This window comes from Scyliorhinus torazame, chromosome 3 (genome assembly GCF_047496885.1).
Source record: "Scyliorhinus torazame isolate Kashiwa2021f chromosome 3, sScyTor2.1, whole genome shotgun sequence".
NCBI classification, from domain to species: domain Eukaryota; kingdom Metazoa; phylum Chordata; class Chondrichthyes; order Carcharhiniformes; family Scyliorhinidae; genus Scyliorhinus; species Scyliorhinus torazame.
In genome coordinates this window covers 249930038-249948610 of record NC_092709.1, presented here as the reverse complement: position 1 = coordinate 249948610, position 18573 = coordinate 249930038, and the positions used below count along the sequence as shown (strand labels likewise).

The 18573-nt window shown below is 51.7% G+C and overlaps 1 protein-coding gene across 1 annotated transcript in view; it reads left to right on the top strand.

The window, feature by feature from the left end:
- atp8b5b (ATPase phospholipid transporting 8B5b) overlaps window positions 1-18573 on the top strand; it is a 502620-nt gene that overhangs the window by 326711 nt on the left and 157336 nt on the right. The window contains exons 16-18 of the mRNA XM_072497094.1: window positions 12468-12656; window positions 12765-12880; window positions 14112-14276. Coding sequence (XP_072353195.1) covers window positions 12468-12656; window positions 12765-12880; window positions 14112-14276 — 470 coding nt within the window. The remainder of the gene's footprint in view (window positions 1-12467; window positions 12657-12764; window positions 12881-14111; window positions 14277-18573) is intronic.

The window sequence follows — 18573 nt, the reverse complement described above, 5'->3', positions numbered from 1 at the left end:
CCTATGTCGTTAGTACCAATATGTACAACGACCTCTGCCTGTTTGCCCTCCCCCTTCAGGATGCCCTCTACCCGTTCGGAGAGATCCTGGACCACTCTGGATCCAGGGAGGCAACATACCATCCTGGAGTCTCTTTCATGTCCACAGAAGCACCTATCTGTGCCCCTGACTATAGAGTCCCCTATTACTATTGCTCTTCTGCGCTTTGACCCTCCCTTCTGAACAACAGAGCCAACCCTGGTGCCACTGCTCTGGCTGCTGCTGTTTTCCCCTGATAGGCTATCCCCCCCGACAGTATCCAAAGGGGTACACCTGTTCGAGAGGGGGACAACCACAGGGGATTCCTGCACTGACTGCCTGCCCTTTCTGGTGGTCACCCATTTCTCTGCCTGCACCTTGGGTGTGACCACATTTATATAACTGCTATCTATGACGCTTTCCGCCACCTGCATGCTCCGAAGTGCATCCAATTGCTGCTCCAACCGAACCATGCGGTCTGTGAGGAGCTCCAGTTGGGTGCACTTTCTGCAGATGAAGCCATCCGGGACGCTGGAAGCCTCCCGGACCTGCCACATCTCACAGTCAGAGCACTGCACCCCTCTAACTGACATTGTGTCAATTAATTAGTAAATTAAAGTTAAAAGTTACAATTTTTAAAAAAAGTTACTGTTAACTATCTGTTTCCTAGCACTAGATTTCTACTATAAATGTGAAAGCTAAATATAGTACTCTCCGATCTCTGGCTTAGATACCCCTCTAAATTGTAATTAAGTAATTATGTTTAATTAGTTACCAATACTTAATTTTTTAAATTTAGTGCAGATTCCCAACCAACCACTCAGGTCACAGCTTTTCTGTGATGTCACTTCAGTTTCTCCCCCCGCCACCCCCCCCACACACACAATGTGAAAAGGTAATAAAAGTAAAAATGAGTAAAAATCACTGACTTACCTTCTGAGGGTCTCAGATGTTCTCAGGTTCTCTCCCTGCTGATCAAAAGTTACAGGCCAAAAGAAAGAGCGAACAAAACAAAACACCTTCTCCCACTCTTCACCGAATTACCTCACTGCACCAAATTACCAAGTTTCAAATTCTCACTCTGTCTGTGTCTCACTCACTCAGGCTGTGTCTCTTTGACCTGCGCAACGCCGGCGTGAATCAAACCACCTACCTTACCGGCGGGACTGGCGGCGCGGGTGGGCTCCGGGGTCCTGGGGGGGGTGCAGGGTGATCTAGCCCCGGGGGGTACCCCCACGGTGGCCTGGCCCGCGATCGGGGCCCACCGATCCGCGGGTGGGCCTTCGAGATGGCCGATACGGAAGTGACCCCCCCCCTGCGCATGCGCGGGGATGACGTCAGCAGCCACTGACGCTCCCGCGCATGCGCGGACGTCCGCTGGCCGGCGGAGTCCCTTCGGCCCCGGCTGGCATGGCGCCAAAGGCTTTTCCCACCGGCCGGAGGCGTGCCAACCCCTCAAGGTGAGGGCTTGGCCCCCAAAGGTGTGGAGAAATCCACACTTTTGGGGCGGCCTGAAGCCGGAGTGGTTTCCGCCACTCTACCCCGCCGGGACCCCCGCCCCGTCGGGTAGGGGAGAATCCCGGCCCTGGTCATTGACTTCAGGAAGCAAAGTATCATACACATCCCTGACTGCATCAACGGAGCTAAGGTGGAGATGGTTGACAGTTTCAACTTTCTTGGTGGGCACATCACCAACAATCTGTCCTGGTCCACCCACGTCAACGCTGCCTCCAAGAAAGCACAACAACACTTTACTTTCTCAGGAAACTAAGGTAATTCGCCAGGTCCACATTGACTCTTACCAACTTTTACAGATGCACCACAGAAAGGATCCCATCTGGCTGATATCAGGTCAGGCGTTATGGGGAGAAGGCAGGAGAATGGGGATGAGAAAAACATCAGCCATGATTGAATGGCGGAGCAGACTCGATGGGCCGAGTGGCCTAATTCTGCTCCTGTGTCTTTTGGTCTTATGGTATGAGAACTGCTCGGCCCAAGACCATAAGAAACTACAGAGAGTTGTGAACACCGCCCAGTCCATCACACGAACCCGCCTTCCATCTATGGACTCTGTCTAAACCTCCCACTGCCTTGCGTAAAGGGCAGCATAATCAAAGACTCCTCCCACCCGGCTTATTCACTCTTCCAACTTTCATCGGGCAGGAGATACAAAAGTCTGAGAACATACACTGACAGATTCAAAAACAGTTTCTTTCCTACTGTTACCAGACTCCGAAACGACCCTCTTATGGAATGATCTGATCTCTTCACACATTTTCTCTACTGAGTAGTACTACACTCCTGTATGCTCCACCCGATGCCTGTGTTTATGTATTTACATTGTATTTTATTTATGTATTTACATTATGTATTTTATGTTTGCCCTATGTATTTTCTACAAATTATCTTTTTGTGAACTGTACGCAGAACAATACTTTTCACTGTACCTCAGTACATGTGACAATAATCAAATCCGATTCATAATAAGTTGTTTTCTTTCAATACCCTATTTTTTTCATGTAATCACTACTTGGGCAAATCATTCCTTCTTACAAAATAAACTAAAATATTGGGGTTTCACTCCAGTATCCTCGCCACTGTTGGGGTCTGATCTGGGATCATAATATTAGAGACAATGGCAGCAGCATCTGAGTATACCATGAGTGGACCCGGAGGTATTATGGCTATCGGGTTGTAAACAGTTTTGCTATTATCCATTTATTTCTAAGATGAAAGGGAATTGTGGTGAAAGACAGTTAATTAGCATTTCTTTCTAGATATATGATTAATGTGTTTCACAGTGCCATGGGAAAGAGGACAGAGGAAGCCTTTTTTTGAGATCAGCTTACAGCCTTGCCTACAAAGCTAGTCAGAGTAGGAATGTCAGGATAGATAGGATGAATGCGTAGCTCGAGAGATGGTGCAAGAGGGAGGTATTCAAATTCCTGGGGCATTGGAACCGGTTCCGGGGGAGGTGGGACCAGTACAAACCGGACGGTCTGCAGCTGGGCAGGACTGGAACCGATGTCCTGGGGGGGTGTTTGCTAGAACTGTTGGGGAGAGTTTAAACTAATGTGGCAGGGGGGTGGGAAACCATGCAGGATGTTGGAAGGTAGTAAAACAGAGACAGAAACAAAAGGCAGTAATGGGGAAAGTGTAAGGCAGAGAAGTCATAGTCAAAAATCAAAAAGGGTGACTTCCGGTGACGGCGGGCGGGAGGGCTCCCGTTCGGGAACGGCATTTTCGGGGCTTTAAGCCCGGTCCCAGGGTCCACGGAGGCGGCAAGAGCAGGGAGAAGGCACAGACGCGGCAGAGTGAAGGCATAGTGAAGTAAAATGTCGAGGGTGAGCAAAAGAACGACCGTAAGGAAAACAGCTGAAGGTCCGTCGGGGAGTGAAAAGGTCACCGCGGGGTCACCAAGGAAAATGGAGGCTGGAGAACCAGGGGAGGAAGCATTGCTTACGGCTGAAGAAATAACTAAGGTGATGGCTGCGGAATTCGAAAGGCAGTTTACAAAATACATGGAGACAATGAGGAAGGAGATGAGAGAGGTTTTGAGTGTGCTGGTGGAGGAGGCGTTTTCCCCGGTGACGAAGGCGGTGGCGAGCGCAGTGGCGGAGGTGCGAGAGCAAGGGGAGGCGTTGAAGGAAATTGCAAATGCACTAGTGATAATTTACCAAAATTCACTAGACTCTGGGGTGGTCCCGGCGGAGTGGAAATTAGCAAACGCCCCGAACTACGCCGACGCCATGCCCCTTCTCAAAGAAAACTACGCACAGAAAACGAACACGCTCTTCACCAGGCACGTACTCGCCACTCGCTCTCAACTCCCTGGTGAGTCCATCGGAGACTTCAGGCGGGCCCTAATCCCACTCGTCCGGGACTGTGACTGTCAGACCGTTACGGCCACCGAACATTCCAACCTTCTTATGCAGGACGCGTTCGTAACGGGGGTTGGGTCGGGCCTCAGACGCCAAAGACTGTTAGAAGGGGCCACGTTTGACCTAGCTGAAACAAAGAATCTAGCGCTCTCCATGACGGCTGCCTCACGTCACATTCAGGCCTACCCCACCAGCCGCGCCATCCACCCCTCCTACCCCTCGTCGATCCCAAAGATGGCCGCCCCAGCGGGGGCCTTACCCAGCCAGCACGCCTGCGCCACATGCCAGCCCGCGCACCCCGGGAGTCTCCAATGTTATTCTGCGGCCAGCAGAAACACCCTCGCCAACGAAGTCCGGCCCGCGCTGCCCTTTGCAAGGCGTGCGGCAAAAAGGGGCACTTCGCCGCGGTGTGCTAGGCCCGCGCAGTCGCCTCTATCGCCCCCCACCCCCCTAGCCTACACACAATGGGCTCCGCCATCTTCATCTCCTCGGACCATGCGCAGCCAGTGTGCGCCGCCATCTTCACCTCCCCGGACCACGCGCGGCTAGTGGGCACCGCCATCTTCACTTCCCGGGGCCACATGCGGCCAGTGGGAGCCGCCATCTTCAACCCCTCAGCCCACATGCGGCCCATGGGTGCCGCCATCTTGTCCAACCCCCGCAATGTGCGGCCCATGGGCGCCGCCATTTTGTCCCCCGCAGGATCTTCAGGCGCCACCATCTTGTCTCCCCCATGGGTCATGGACACCGATAGCATTCCAGGACCTGGGCTCCCCAGGCTCCCCATCATCCAACGTCAGCGACGACCGACCATGACTCGCGTCAGTGACGATCGACCAGTCTCGTCCGCACAATCTGGCCACCGCATCGACCAGTGTGAAAATAATCGGCCACGTGACGTCTTGCCTGCTGGACTCCGGGTGCACTGAAAGCTTCATACACCCAGATACGGTAAGGCGCTGCTCCCTCGCGGTACACTCCGCCAACCAAAGAATTTCCCTGGACTCGGAATCCCAGTCCGTCGCGATCCGGGGGTTCTGCACGGTCAGAATTCAGCGGCTTCCGCCTCTATGTCCTCCCTAACCTCTGCGTGCCCTACTACTCGGCCTGGACTTCCAGTGTGACCTCAAGAGCCTAACCCTACCACCCTTCACTGTGTGCGGTCTCGCGACCCTAAAGGTCATTCCGCCTTCCCTCTTCGCCAATCTAACCCCGGATTGTAAACCCGTCACCACCAGGAGCAGACGATACAGCACCCAGGACAGGACCTTCATCAGGTCCGAGGTCCAGCGGCTGCTTCGGGAGGGCATTATCGAGGCCAGCAACAGCCCATGGAGAGTCCAAGTGGTAATCGTTAAAACTGGGGAGAAACACAGAATGGTTGTGGACTACAGCCAGACCATCAATTGGTACACGCAGCTCGACGCGTACCCCCTCCTACGCATGTCTGATATGGTCAATCAGATTGCACAGTACCGGGTCTTCTCAACGGTAGACCTCAAATCCGCCTACCACCAGCTCCCCATTCGTAAATCAGACCGTTGTTGCTAACTTTAGCTGTTTCTTAATTTGACTCTGTTTAATTACGTTTGCTCAAGAGTCGCCAGGTATCTTTCGACACCGCCACAAGGTTCAGAACCGAATACTGATCAATGACCCGATACACCAGTGCATCTGTATGCTGTGGAAGCCATTCCCAAGGTGCCTGCTTCTTGAGAAGCGCGGAAAGGGGCGCTGCTTTAATGGCAAAACCGCCAATATGGTTTCAGCAGTAGCCAACCAGTCCGAGAAATGACCAGAGGGCTGAGACATTGTGGGAAGGGGAAATTTGACGATCGAGTCAGTTCTCTTGTGCTCGATCTCGCGTTTACCATGAGTGATCACTGTTCACAAGTAAATCACTTTTTCTTTCAAAATCTGGGCCTTCTTGGGGTTGATTTTACAACCAATTTCTTTTAGGAGTGCTAGGAGTTCGGCGAGAAGTGAAATGTGCTCTCCCTTTGTGTCTGTCTGTAGTAACAAGTCGTCTACATACTGGACTAGACAATCGGGGCGGGAAAATTATGCTAAACCATTTGCCAGCTGTCGATGGAAAATGGAGGGGGAGTTGTGGAAGCCTTGTGGAAGGCACGTCCACGTGTATTGTTGCCCTTGGAATATAAAGGTGAATTTGTACTGTCACGCTTTAGCCAATGGAATGGGCCAAAAGCCGTTACTAATGTCCAAAACCGAAAAAAATGTTGACTGGAGTCCCTGTTTGAGCATGGTCTCGGGACTCGTGGCTATGGTGGGGGCTACTGCTGGGGTTACTTTGTTCAGTTCCCGTTAATCAATGGTCAGTCGCCATGATCCATCAGGTTTCCTGACGGGCCAAATCGGTGCGTTGTTTTTGGAGGCTACTGCTCTGAGTACGCCTTGATCCAACAAACTCTCTATTACTTTGGAGATTTCTCCCTCTGCTTCCTGGGGAAATCCATACTGCTTCTGGGGTTTAGGGTCAGGACCTGTAATGTTCACAAAGCCAGCCAAATTGCCACAGTCGTGCTTGTGCTGTGCAAATGCTGCTTTATGTTCCTGCAGGACTGCCCTAACCTGTTTGTCTGCACTAATGGCTCGAGGGTCGAACCAGAAATCTCCGACTGAGCTAACCATTTTTACGTACTCTCCTACTGTGCGTGTGGCGGGGGCTCGTGCTGCCTTTGCCATTTTCCAAACACACTTGTTAACTGGGTCAAAAGAAAGGTTATGGGAGCTCATGAAATCGATCCCAAGGATATGTTCTGCTGTCTGGAGCAGATCAACTAACACTATGGGGTGCTTAGTTGTGATGTTCCCTATCTTTATTGCTACAGGGGCTGTGATGTGTCCCTGTTGTAAATGGCCAGTAAATCCGCTGATTGTGATGGTGTCTGTTGTGGGCCACGTGTCTCGCTGAAACATCGTGGAGGAATTGAGTGTGGTGCGGGACCCTCCTGTGTCCCAAAGAAATTCTACGGGTTGTCCCCAGACTTTGCCTGCTACTACCGGTCTACCGGACTTGTCCCAAAGGGTGTCGCAGACCCAAGTTGGGGAGCCCGAACACCCTCAGTCGGTGCCGTTCATGTCTGCACTCTCTGAACGGGCGCTAATGCTATGGATCGGCTTTGCCCTATTCTTGTTTAGGGTGCCTGTCTGTTGGTTTCTCGGCTGCTTCTGGGGCGCATTGCACTCTTGTGCAAAGTGTCCTAGCTGTCCACAGTTGTAACATTCCTGAGCTTTGGGCTGGGGTTGGCTGTTCCTGCCCTCATTTACCCATGCGGGGTTCTGGTGTGCTTTAACTAGGTTCATCTCTGCCTGCTCTTCATTGGGTGTTATAAATGCGGTTTTGCCTGCAACTGATTTATGCCAAGCGCGGGACAATCTCTTCAAAAACCATTTTTCATTGTGGGCCTCATCTGAGGGGGTCATAATTTGCTTTTCGTCCTGTGTCTGTGGCGTGGGAGACTAGAATTCGGGTCCATTTGGCCATATTATCTGGGGATAAATGGGCGCGGGCTAACTCTCCGAAAACTGCGGTAAAGTGTATCCACAAACGTCCAGCAAACTCTGTGGGGTGCTCTGTTTTCTTTTGCCTACACTTATTTAGGCCTTCTACCGGGTCTCCTCTGTTAAAGCCGATCGCATCAAGGATCGCTGTGTGCATCTCTTGGAGTGTGCCTCCTCCTACATTCTGTGGGTCGGGAAGGGCTGCCACGAACAACAAAGAACAAAGAACAAAGAAATGTACAGCACAGGAACAGGCCCTTCGGCCCTCCAAGCCCGTGCCGACCATACTGCCCGACTAAACTACAATCTTCTACACTTCCTGGGTCCGTATCCTTCTATTCCCATCCTATTCATATATTTGTCAAGATGCCCCTTAAATGTCCCTATCGTCCCTGCCTCCACTACCTCCTCCGGTAGTGAGTTCCAGGCACCCACTACCCTCTGCGTAAAAAACTTGCCTCGTACATCTACTCTAAACTTTGCCCCTCTCACCTTAAACCTATGCCCCCTAGTAATTGACCCCTCTACCCTGGGGAAAAGCCTCTGACTATCCACTCTGTCTATGCCCCTCATAATTTTGTATACCTCTATCAGGTCGCCCCTCAACCTCCTTCGTTCCAGTGAGAACAAACCGAGTTTATTCAATCGCTCCTCATAGCTTATGCCCTCCATACCAGGCAACATTCTGGTAAATCTCTTCTGCACCCTCTCTAAAGCCTCCACATCCTTCTGGTAGTGTGGCGACCAGAATTGAACACTATACTCCAAGTGTGGCCTAACTAAGGTTCTATACAGCTGCAACATGACTTGCCAATTCTTATACTCAATGCCCCGGCCAATGAAGGCAAGCATGCCGTATGCCTTCTTGACTACCTTCTCCACCTGTGTAGCCCCTTTCAGTGATCTGTGGACCTGTACTCCTAGATCTCTTTGACTTTCAATACTCCTGAGGGTTCTACCATTCACTGTATATTCCCTACCTGCATTAGCCCTTCCAAAATGCATTACCTCACATTTGTCCAGGTTAAACTCCATCTGCCATCTCTCCGCCCAAGTCTCCAGACAATCTAAATCCTGCTGTATCCTCAGACAGTCCTCATCGCTATCCGCAATTCCACCAACCTTTGTGTCGTCTGCAAACTTACTAATCAGACCAGTTACATTTTCCTCCAAATCATTTATATATACTACAAAGAGCAAAGGTCCCAGCACTGATCCCTGTGGAACACCACTGGTCACAGCCCTCCAATTAGAAAAGCATCCCTCCATTGCTACCCTCTGCCTTCTATGGCCTATGGATATGGTGGAGGGGGGTATGGGGATATGGGGTATGGGGGAAATGGAGGAGGGGGGGTATGGGGGATATGGGGGAGGGGGATATGGGGGAGAGGGGGATATAGGGGATATGGGGGAGGGGGATATGGGGGAGGGGGGATATGGGGGAGGGGGGGTATGGGGGAGAGGGGGTATGGGGGAGGGGGGATATGGGGAGGGGGGATATGGGGGAGGGGGGATATGGGGGAGGGGGGATATGGGGGATATGGGGAGGGGGGATATGGGGGAGGGGGGTTATGGGGGATATGGGGGAGGGGGGATATGGGGGAGAGGGGGATATGGGGGATATGGGGGAGGGGAGATATGGGGGATATGGGGGAGGGGGAGATATTCGGGATATGGGGGAGGGGGGATATGGGGAGGGGGGATATGGGGGAGGGGGTATGGGGGATATGGGGGAGGGGGGATTTGGGGGAGGGGGATATGGGGGAGGGGGGTATGGGGGATGTGGGGGATTTGGGGGAGGGGGGATATGGGGGAGGGGGGGATATGGGGGAGGGGGGGGATATGGGGAGGGGGGGATATGGGGGATATGGAGGAGGGGGGATATGGGGGATATGTGGGAGGGGGATATGGGGGAGGGGGGATATGGGGAGGGGGGATATGGGGGAGGGGGGATATGGGGGAGGGGGGATATGGGGGATATGGGGGAGGGGGGATATGGGGGAGGGGGGATATGGGGTATGGGGGAAATGGCGGAGGGGGGTATGGGGGATATGGGGGAGGGGGATATGGGGGAGAGGGGGATATAGGGGATATGGGGGAGGGGGGATATGGGGGAGGGGGGATATGGGGGAGGGGGGATATGGGGCAGGGAGGATATGGTGGAAGGGGGTATGGGGATATGGGGTATGGGGGAAATGGAGGAGGGGGGTATGGGGGATATGGGGAGGGGGATATGGGGGAGAGGGGGATATAGGGGATATGGGGAGGGGGATATGGGGGAGGGGGGATATGGGGGAGGGGGGATATGGGGGAGGGGGATATGGGGAGGGGGGATATGGGGGAGGGGGGATATGGGGGATATGGGGGAGGGGGGATATGGGGGAGAGGGGGATATGGGGGATATGGGGGAGGGGAGATATGGGGGATATGGGGGAGGGGGAGATATGGGGGATATGGGGAGGGGGGATATGGGGGAGGGGGTATGGGGGATATGGGGGAGGGGGGGATTTGGGGGAGGGGGGATATGGGGGAGGGGGGGTATGGGGATATGGGGGAGGGGGGATTTGGGGGAGGGGGGATTTGGGGGAGGGGGGATTTGGGGGAGGGGGGATATGGGGGAGGGGGGATATGGGGGAGTGGGGATATGGGGAGGGGGGGATATGGTGGATATGGGGGATATGGGGGGAGGGGGGATATGGGGGATATGTGGGAGGGGGGATATGGGGGAGGGGGGATATGGGGGAGGGGGGATATGGGGGAGGGGGGATATGGGGGAGGGGGGATATGGGGGATATCGGGGAGGGGGGATATGGGGGAGGGGAGATATGGGGGATATGGGGGAGGCTCACCCTGCCTGCTCTGACGAGGTCGTTCACCTTCTTGTGGCACTGGGTGCCTGTCCGTGGTGTTAGGGCCACAGCGGTGACGGCCTCTGCCACTTCCCTCCACAGACGCCGGCTGTGGCGTGGGGCAACTCTGCGGCCGTGCCCGGGATACAGGGCGTCCCTCCTCTGCTCCACCGCGTCCAGGAGCGCCTCCATATCGCGTGACTCGAACCTCGGGGCTGAGCGACGGCTAGCCATCCAGTCGGGTGTTGCGGTCGGGTGTTCCGGTCGGGTGGGGGGGAGCTGCGCGGCCTTATGAGCCGTCACGCCATGCAGCGCGTATGACGCTGCACGGCGTGAACCATTGCGCAAGCGCGGATCCCGTCACGTCGCTGCTAGCCCATTTCGGGCCGGAGACTATCGGCCCATTTTTATGACGTGACGCAAGTGGGATTTGCGCCGTTTTTTGCGCCGATCGGCGGACTTTCCGCCGATAACGGAGAATTTCGCCCTAGGTTTCTGAGAATTTAAAGGAGGTTGCAAGATTTATTTAGCTTGGGGCAAGAGGGGTTGTGTCCAAAGTGTAACAACCCTTATAGCGAACGTCAGTTCTGGGAACAGAGGTTATCCGACTCAGAAATTAAAAAGGAAGAAAGACACTGGTGGCTAAGAATAATTTTAGACTGGCTCCTGGAGGATGAAGTCTCCATTTAAGGTGAGAGTTTAACATAAAACCGTAGTGGGAATTTTTTTGCTTTGCTATAAATTAAATGGGGAATCTCTCTTCTGGAAATCATAACATAACACTGGTCCACATAAGTTTCTACATACCAGGATGTTTATGGTAAAGAAATTCAGCAATAGCAATTTTGTCAGGTGTATACGGTTAGATTATCTCTTCCTGAAAATTCTTATTGCCTGGCACTTGTGTGTTGTGAATGTTCAGATCTTGCTGCATGCAGGCATGGACTGCTTCAATATATAAGGCATCTCAAATGGTACTGAACACTGTGTAATCAGTAGTGAACACAGAACATAGAACATAGAGTGCAGAAGGAGGCCATTCGGCCCATCGAGTCTGCACCAACCCACTTAAGTCCTCACTTCCAACCTATCCCCCACATCCAATAACACCTCCTAACCTTTTTGGACACTAAGAGCAAATTCAGCATGGCCAATCCACCTAACCTGCACGTCTTTGGACTGTGGGAAGAAACCGGAGCACCCAGAGGAAACCCACGCAGACACGGGAAGAACGTGCAAACTCCGCACAGACAGTGACTCAGCAGGGAATTGAACCTGGGACCCTGGCGCTGTGAAGCCACAGTCCTAACCACTATGCTACTGTGCTGCTCCATTCTTGACCTTTATGACCTTAAAATGTCTTGTGATTAACAGTGTCAAATAAATACAAGTTTATTTTAAAGAAATGTAATGTTTGAACAAAAAGCCGAATTGGATTTGTTGGCCAGGACTTTACATGCCCACTGGGGCCTGTCAGGCATGAGGGGAGCAGAAATTCTAGCAAAAGACATCAGGAGGTACCACATCCCCCCTCGCCCTCCCGCAACATGTTTATGCCCTGAAGAGCTATTTCCAGTCGTGGGCACGGCCAGAATACATAATATGAAAGCCAATTGACGGTCCCAGGTCCTCTCGCTGTCTGCTGAGGCAGTGAACTGCATGGAGAAAGCTAAAGGTGGAGCTTCCAGGGCAAGAAGGTGGATCCTTGGTTTTTAGAAACACTGCGGCACTACAGAGATCATTCTAATTGGGCATCACTTGGGAGGCAGGCGGTTTACCTTAATTAGATGGTGGGCCTGGCTGTGGCCTCTTAATTAACCACCTCCAGATAAATTGCTTCCATGGTCCAGCTGCCCTGCCCTCCTGTACAGGCTTGGGACCTGCATTGGTTCCTGATGTTTTAACTTACCTTGTACGGCAAAATCCTTGCCATTGTTGTCTAATATCTGGTATAACAGAACAACAGGGAAGGGCGCACAGGGTTGATGCAATCACAAATTAATATTTTAATGAAGTGCTACATGTTTAATTGCATATAAAATCTGCTGTAGCTTTGTGAGAAATAAATTACATTGGCATTGGTCTTTATTTAATTAGTTAAAGCGTAAATAATTTAACCTATCGGTGATGAAAATAACTACAGTTTTCTCAGAGAGATCTTGCTTTACAGCACTCTTCCTTTTTTTTTGTAAAGGTCTCCTGGTGTATCAGGCTCAGTCTCCAGATGAAGGTGCACTTGTCACTGCAGCAAGAAACTTTGGCTTTGTTTTCCGGTCCCGTACACCTGAGACAATAACTATAGTTGAAATGGGTGAAACTAAAATTTATGAACTGCTTTCTATTCTGGACTTTGATAATGTGAGGAAAAGAATGTCTGTAATAGGTGAGTTGTTGTTCCTAAAATGAATATAAATTATTTTTATCCTCAAAGAGATTGTGACCAATCGGCAAAATTCATTTGCTTACATCTTTGGTTTATTGTGTTGCATAGTACGACATCCTGACAAGAAACTGTATTTGTACTGCAAGGGGGCTGACACCATTGTGTTTGAGAGACTTAATTCTTCATCTCAGCAGTTAAGAGATATAACCACTTCACATCTTGATGTAAGTAAATATATCGATGTTGTTAAAATCAGTTGTAATAATATAGTTTTTCTCTGGATAGATTATTTTGATAGGTCAGTTTAAGGGGCATATCTATTAGTGGTTTTATTGGGTGAGTGATGCCTGGCTCATGCAAGGCACGTGGAGGACTGGAGAGCTTGACGAATGTGCGGCCATCAACAATTGGTGGCAGCGGTGGTATGGTTGGGATTTAATAGAGATCAGAAACAGCGGAAGGTAAGGGGATTCTAAAAACAAAGCTAGCCTGACTGTAGAAATGTTATCTGTGTGAGATGAAATACGATTGATGGAAGGGAAAGGAATGGCAAAAATGAGGTGCGGATGGTATGGAGGGATGGAAGTAATGAGATGGAGGTGGCATTAGAGGAATAGCATGGAAAGACTACAGTGGCATGGGAATGGTCCTTCATCAGTAGAAGGGATGGGAGAAGAGAGGGAAGACAGACAGGAAAGACATGGGAGGCCATGCCCTCAGCATATGATAAACTAACAAAGTTAGAGCAACCTGCAGATGAAGAAAAACTAGTGCCACAGTGGATTGCGACTTTCGAGGCAGGTGGTCACAGATATCAGTGACTTTGTCGCCAAAAACATCACACCTCGCACCAGTGGCCATGCTTTGCCAGTAACTGTCAATCTCAGTATAGTTTTACACTTCTTTACTTCTGGCTCCTTCCAAGGGTCAGCTGTGGACCTTTACGATATCTTGCAAATGATAGCACACCAGAGCATCTCACGGTTATGGATGCACAATTTGCCATGGCTGGACAATACATACAGTTCACAACAAATGTGGCCTTACGGGCACAGAGGATAATGGGTTCTCTGCCATTGTTTGATTGTCCAGGTGAAGGGCATTATCATTTGCATCCACCGTGGCCATCAAAGTACCCAAAGACTATCCAGAGAGATGCAGCAGAGGAAACAACTTCCACTCGCTCAACCTTCAGTTGGACAAAGATCACAACAAGAGCTTCTCCCGTGTGTGCACTTGCTTGGCTGGCTGCTGCCATTACTCTTTAGTCTTCGGACAAACCAGGCTACTGCTACTCTTCACTTTACCAACAATTTGATATTGGATGTTGCCTCAGCAGTGGCCATCGCCCCAAAATGAAATAATTTAAAATAAATGATCTTGGATTATTTTATAAGACTTTTTTCTGTGTGAAATAGCCAATCATTCTGAGATATAGCCTAATTTTACTTATAGGAGTTTGCAGGTGATGGTTTACGCACATTAGCCCTGGCATATAAAGAATTAGATGAAGAATCCTTTGACAACTGGCAAAAACGGTACCAGGAAGCAAGTATTGCATTAGAAAATCGGGATGAACAACTGTCTGAATTATATGAAGAAATTGAAAAAGACTTAAAAGTAAGCTATTTCTAATTGCATTTGTCTTTATAATTATTGAATAAAAACCTATGAAATATTATTTTAACAATTGGAAAGTTCCTAACTTTGTCAAGAGACAATTACAGAATATTATTGTTGGTAGTTTTAACAGCTTTAGTGAAATTTACTTTGAAAATGGAAAAATAATAAGATGGAAACAATGATATTATATCTTGTCTATATTCATTGAATTATACTTAATACAAAGAGCAATTGCAATCATTATGTAGAGCTCAGACAAAGTTCAGATAATATTGTCTGATTAGTTGTGTGTTATTGATTAAACACTAGTGATATTAATTTTACGTCTATCAATTTATCTTTCGGTTGGGAAATTTGCTTCTCTGCATGCATAACAAAACACAGTTAATAAGAATAGATTCATGAATTAGTTGGACATTATGTTGAGATAATATCTTCCTCCTTATTAATTAATATGTTGTGTATGTAACTAAGATCATAGGGTTCCCCCAGCTTTGCTTGTAGTATCATAGGAATCTGTCAAGTAGCTGATCCATCTTGCCTTGTGCATACTGATTTGATGCATTATGGATCACATACAGAAGGCATGATTCTCTGGCCGCATTACGCTCTCACTCAAGCAAAACGAGGCTGGTGGATAGCGGGAGAAACCAAAAATGAGAACTGCGCCGGGCACCAAACAGTTTGCAATACGACTGGCACAGACCGTAGGTGAAATCGGGATCCCGCTGTAGTGTGGCTGGAAGCACCACTTAAGCCCTATTTCCATACAATTAACAGGAATCACCCGGCATTGCCCAGGTGCTGGCCGACGTGGCACAGTCGCAGAAGGAGGTGGTCCAGTCCCAGAATGAGCTGGCGCAGTCACTGGCTGATGTGGCACAGACAAGGTGGTGGCACAGTCGCTGGGTGATATGGCGCAGTCCCAGACGGAGGTGGTCCACTCCCTGTGCACCGTGGCCACGAACATGCAGACCCTGGCCAAGACGAGAGCGGGCCTCCAGGACTGACAGCGCCAGGTGGTGGGGGAGCCTCTGGGGGATAGCTCCGCTCGCACCCTGATGCATGGAGTAGCCCGCAGGCCATTAGGCACCCCGAGGGAGGGGAGGTGATGGGGCCCGTTGTGGTGACTCCCTCAGATAAGGTGCTGAAACACGCAATAACTCAGACTCACCCCCCACCCTCCTATCCTGGCACATCTGGTGAGCAGCAGACAAAAACAGGGCGGCACCATGCCAGCTAGGACACCCGAGCAGCAGATGGGCTCATCCAGGCCCGGTCACCCAGTAGACAGCCGCCAAAGGGGACCCAGGTCGCATGGCGGGAATCATAGCAGGCCGCCTGCTCTCCTGCTGTATCGTCTGGGGAATCCACCTAGACGTAGCATTAGGGCTCGAAAGTTATAACTTCAGGACTTTTGTGATCCGAGGAGAGAGGATTTAGAGATGTTAATGTTGTTGATGATAATTTATCCGTGAAACACGGGAGGTGAAAGCTGCTATGAGATAGGACTCCTGATGGGTAAAGAACAGCATATTGTGGAACTATGCAGCTGCACAGAGCCATGTGTATGCGGCACCGGTGCAATTATTTGTGGTTGTGTGAGACATATCTTTGTTGTATCAACTATTTAAAGTGAAACTTTTGTGGTGAATGTATTGCTGTAACAATTCACCATGTGCATATCTGTATTACACTGTTGCCCATGTGAACTCCACCTATGGACCATTGTAAGGTATTACCTATGATGTAGCATGTTGGGTCCTGTGTGGGCTTCCCATGGCTCCACCCCTTGAGGGGAGGTATAAAGAGCAGTCGCCCTGTAGGCGGCTCCTCACCACTCGCTGCCAGCGTCCCGGGGAATCGATGGAAGAGTACCTGCGGCGAACTCAAAGTCCTTGCACGAAGCTGCAATTACCAGGCCGTTACGGCCACTCAACATATGGACCTCGCCATCCAGGACATGTGGATGGAGTCAGGTCCAACTACGTGAGACAGCGCCTACTCGTAAAAGGTGCTCTAGACCTGGATGAGATGGTAAAAATTAGCCTCCTCTCTGGAAGTAGCGTTCCAAAGCCTTAACGCCGTTCCCGTCCGATCACGCGACGCCCTCGTGTAACCCCGACCAAAGAATACCCCAGGCCTATGCCGCGCGGTTGCCCGCCCACCATGGGCGGTCTACCCTGTTATTTCTGGGGCCAGCCTCAACACCCCCAGCAGCGCTGCCCGGCCCGGAACACGAGCTGCAGCAACTGCGGGAGAAAAAGACATTTTGCTAAAGTTTTGCCTGGCCAGGTCCAAAAACTCTAAATCACAGGCCCGACCTTCAGACTCACAGGCCCGCAGTGTGGCAGCGTGTCTGCCGGCTCCGCTCCCCCCCCCCCCCCCCCCCCCCCCCCCCCCCCCCACCCCCCCCCCCCCCCCCCCCCCCCCCCCCCGACGCGTCATCGGCCTCGTGTAGTCCGTGGGGGCAGCCATCTTCCCAGCCCGCACAGCGTGTGCGACTCACGGGGGTTACCATCTTGGCCATCCCCGCCCACCGCGGCCCGCCACATGCGATTCATGGGGGCCGCCATCTTGGGCGCCATCTTCTTCACCGCCCAACACGTGTGACCGATGGGGCCCCACCATCTTGGCCGCCATCTGCAACGCCGCCCAACACGTGCGACCAACGGGGGCAGCCATCTTGGGACCGCCCCGGCACCTCCGACCACACCGGCTACCCGCAATTCAGTGCAGTCACCCTTGACCAGTCGCGACCCAAACACCTTCGGAGCTCTATGATGACCGTCCGGGTAAACAGACACGAAATGCCCTGCCTCTTTGACTCCAGGAGCACAGAGAGCTTCATTCATCCAGACATGGTAAGACGCTGCTCGCTCCAATCTTCTAAGCACATCAAACCATCCCCTTGCCTCCGGGTTGCACTCGGTGCAGGTCCGGGGGGTGCACTACCGCAACCCTCGCAATAAAGGATGCTGAGTGCTCCAATTTTAAATTATATGTACTCCCCGACCTCTGCGCTCCTCTTCTATTAGGACTGGATTTCCAATGTAACCTCAGGAGCCTAACCCTGAAGTTCGGCGGGCCCCTACCCCCACTCACCGTATGTAGCCTCGCGATCCTAAAGGTCGACCCTCCCCCGCTCTTCGCAAATATCACCGCCGACTGCAAACCAATCGCCACCAGAAGCAGGCGGTACAGCATCCAGGATAGGACTTTTATCAGGTCCGAGGTCCAGCGACTCTTGTGGGAGGGAATCATCAAGGCCAGCAATAGTTCCTGGAGAGCCCAGGTGGTGGTCGTCAGGACTGGGAAAAAGAACCGGATGGTTGTAGATTACAGCCAAACCATAAACCGTTACACGCACGTCGATGTGTACCCCCTTCCCCGGATCGCAGACATAGTTAATCAGATCGCGCACTACCGGGTGTTCTCCACAGTGGATCTGAAGTCTGCTCCCAATCCGCCCGGGGGACCGCCACGACACGGCTTTTGAGGCAGACGGCCGCCTCTTCCACTTCCTCCGGGTCCCCTTTGGCGTCACGAACGGGGTCTCGGTCTTCCAAAGAACGATGGACCGAATGGTGGACCAGTACGGGCTGCGGGCCACATTTCCGTACTTGGACAACGTCACCATCTGCGGCCATGATCATCAGGACGACGATGCCAACCTCCAGAGATTTCTCCAAACCGCCCGAACCCTTAACCTCACTTACAACAAGTAGCAATGCGTTTTCCGTACAACCAGACTAGCCATCCTCGGCTACGTCATGGAAAAGTGGGTTCTAGGACCCGACCCCGACCATATGCGCCCCCTCCTGCAACTCCTCCTTCCCCACTGCCCCAAGGTCCTGAAAAGGTGCCTCGGGTTCTTTTCATATTACGCCCAGTGGGTCCCCAACTTTGCGGAAAAAGCCCGCCCACTAATCAAGGCCACCATCTTCCCACTGGCGGCTGAGGCCCGCCAGGCCTTCAGCTGCATCAAGGCGGATATCGCCAAAGCCGCGATGCGCGCGGTGGACGAGTCCGACCCCTTCCAGGTGGAGAGCAACGCATCAGAGGTCGCCCTCGCTGCTACCCTCAATCAGGCAGGCAGGCCAGTAGCGTTTTTTTCACGAACCCTCACCACGTCCGAAATTCGACACTCCTCAGCCGAAAAGGAAGCCCAAGCCATCATGGAAGTCGTGCGTCACTGGAGGCACTACCTCGCTGGTAGGAGGTTTCCCTCGTCACCGACCAACGATCGGTAGCCTTCTTGTTCAATAATATGCTGCGGGGCAAGATCAAAAAT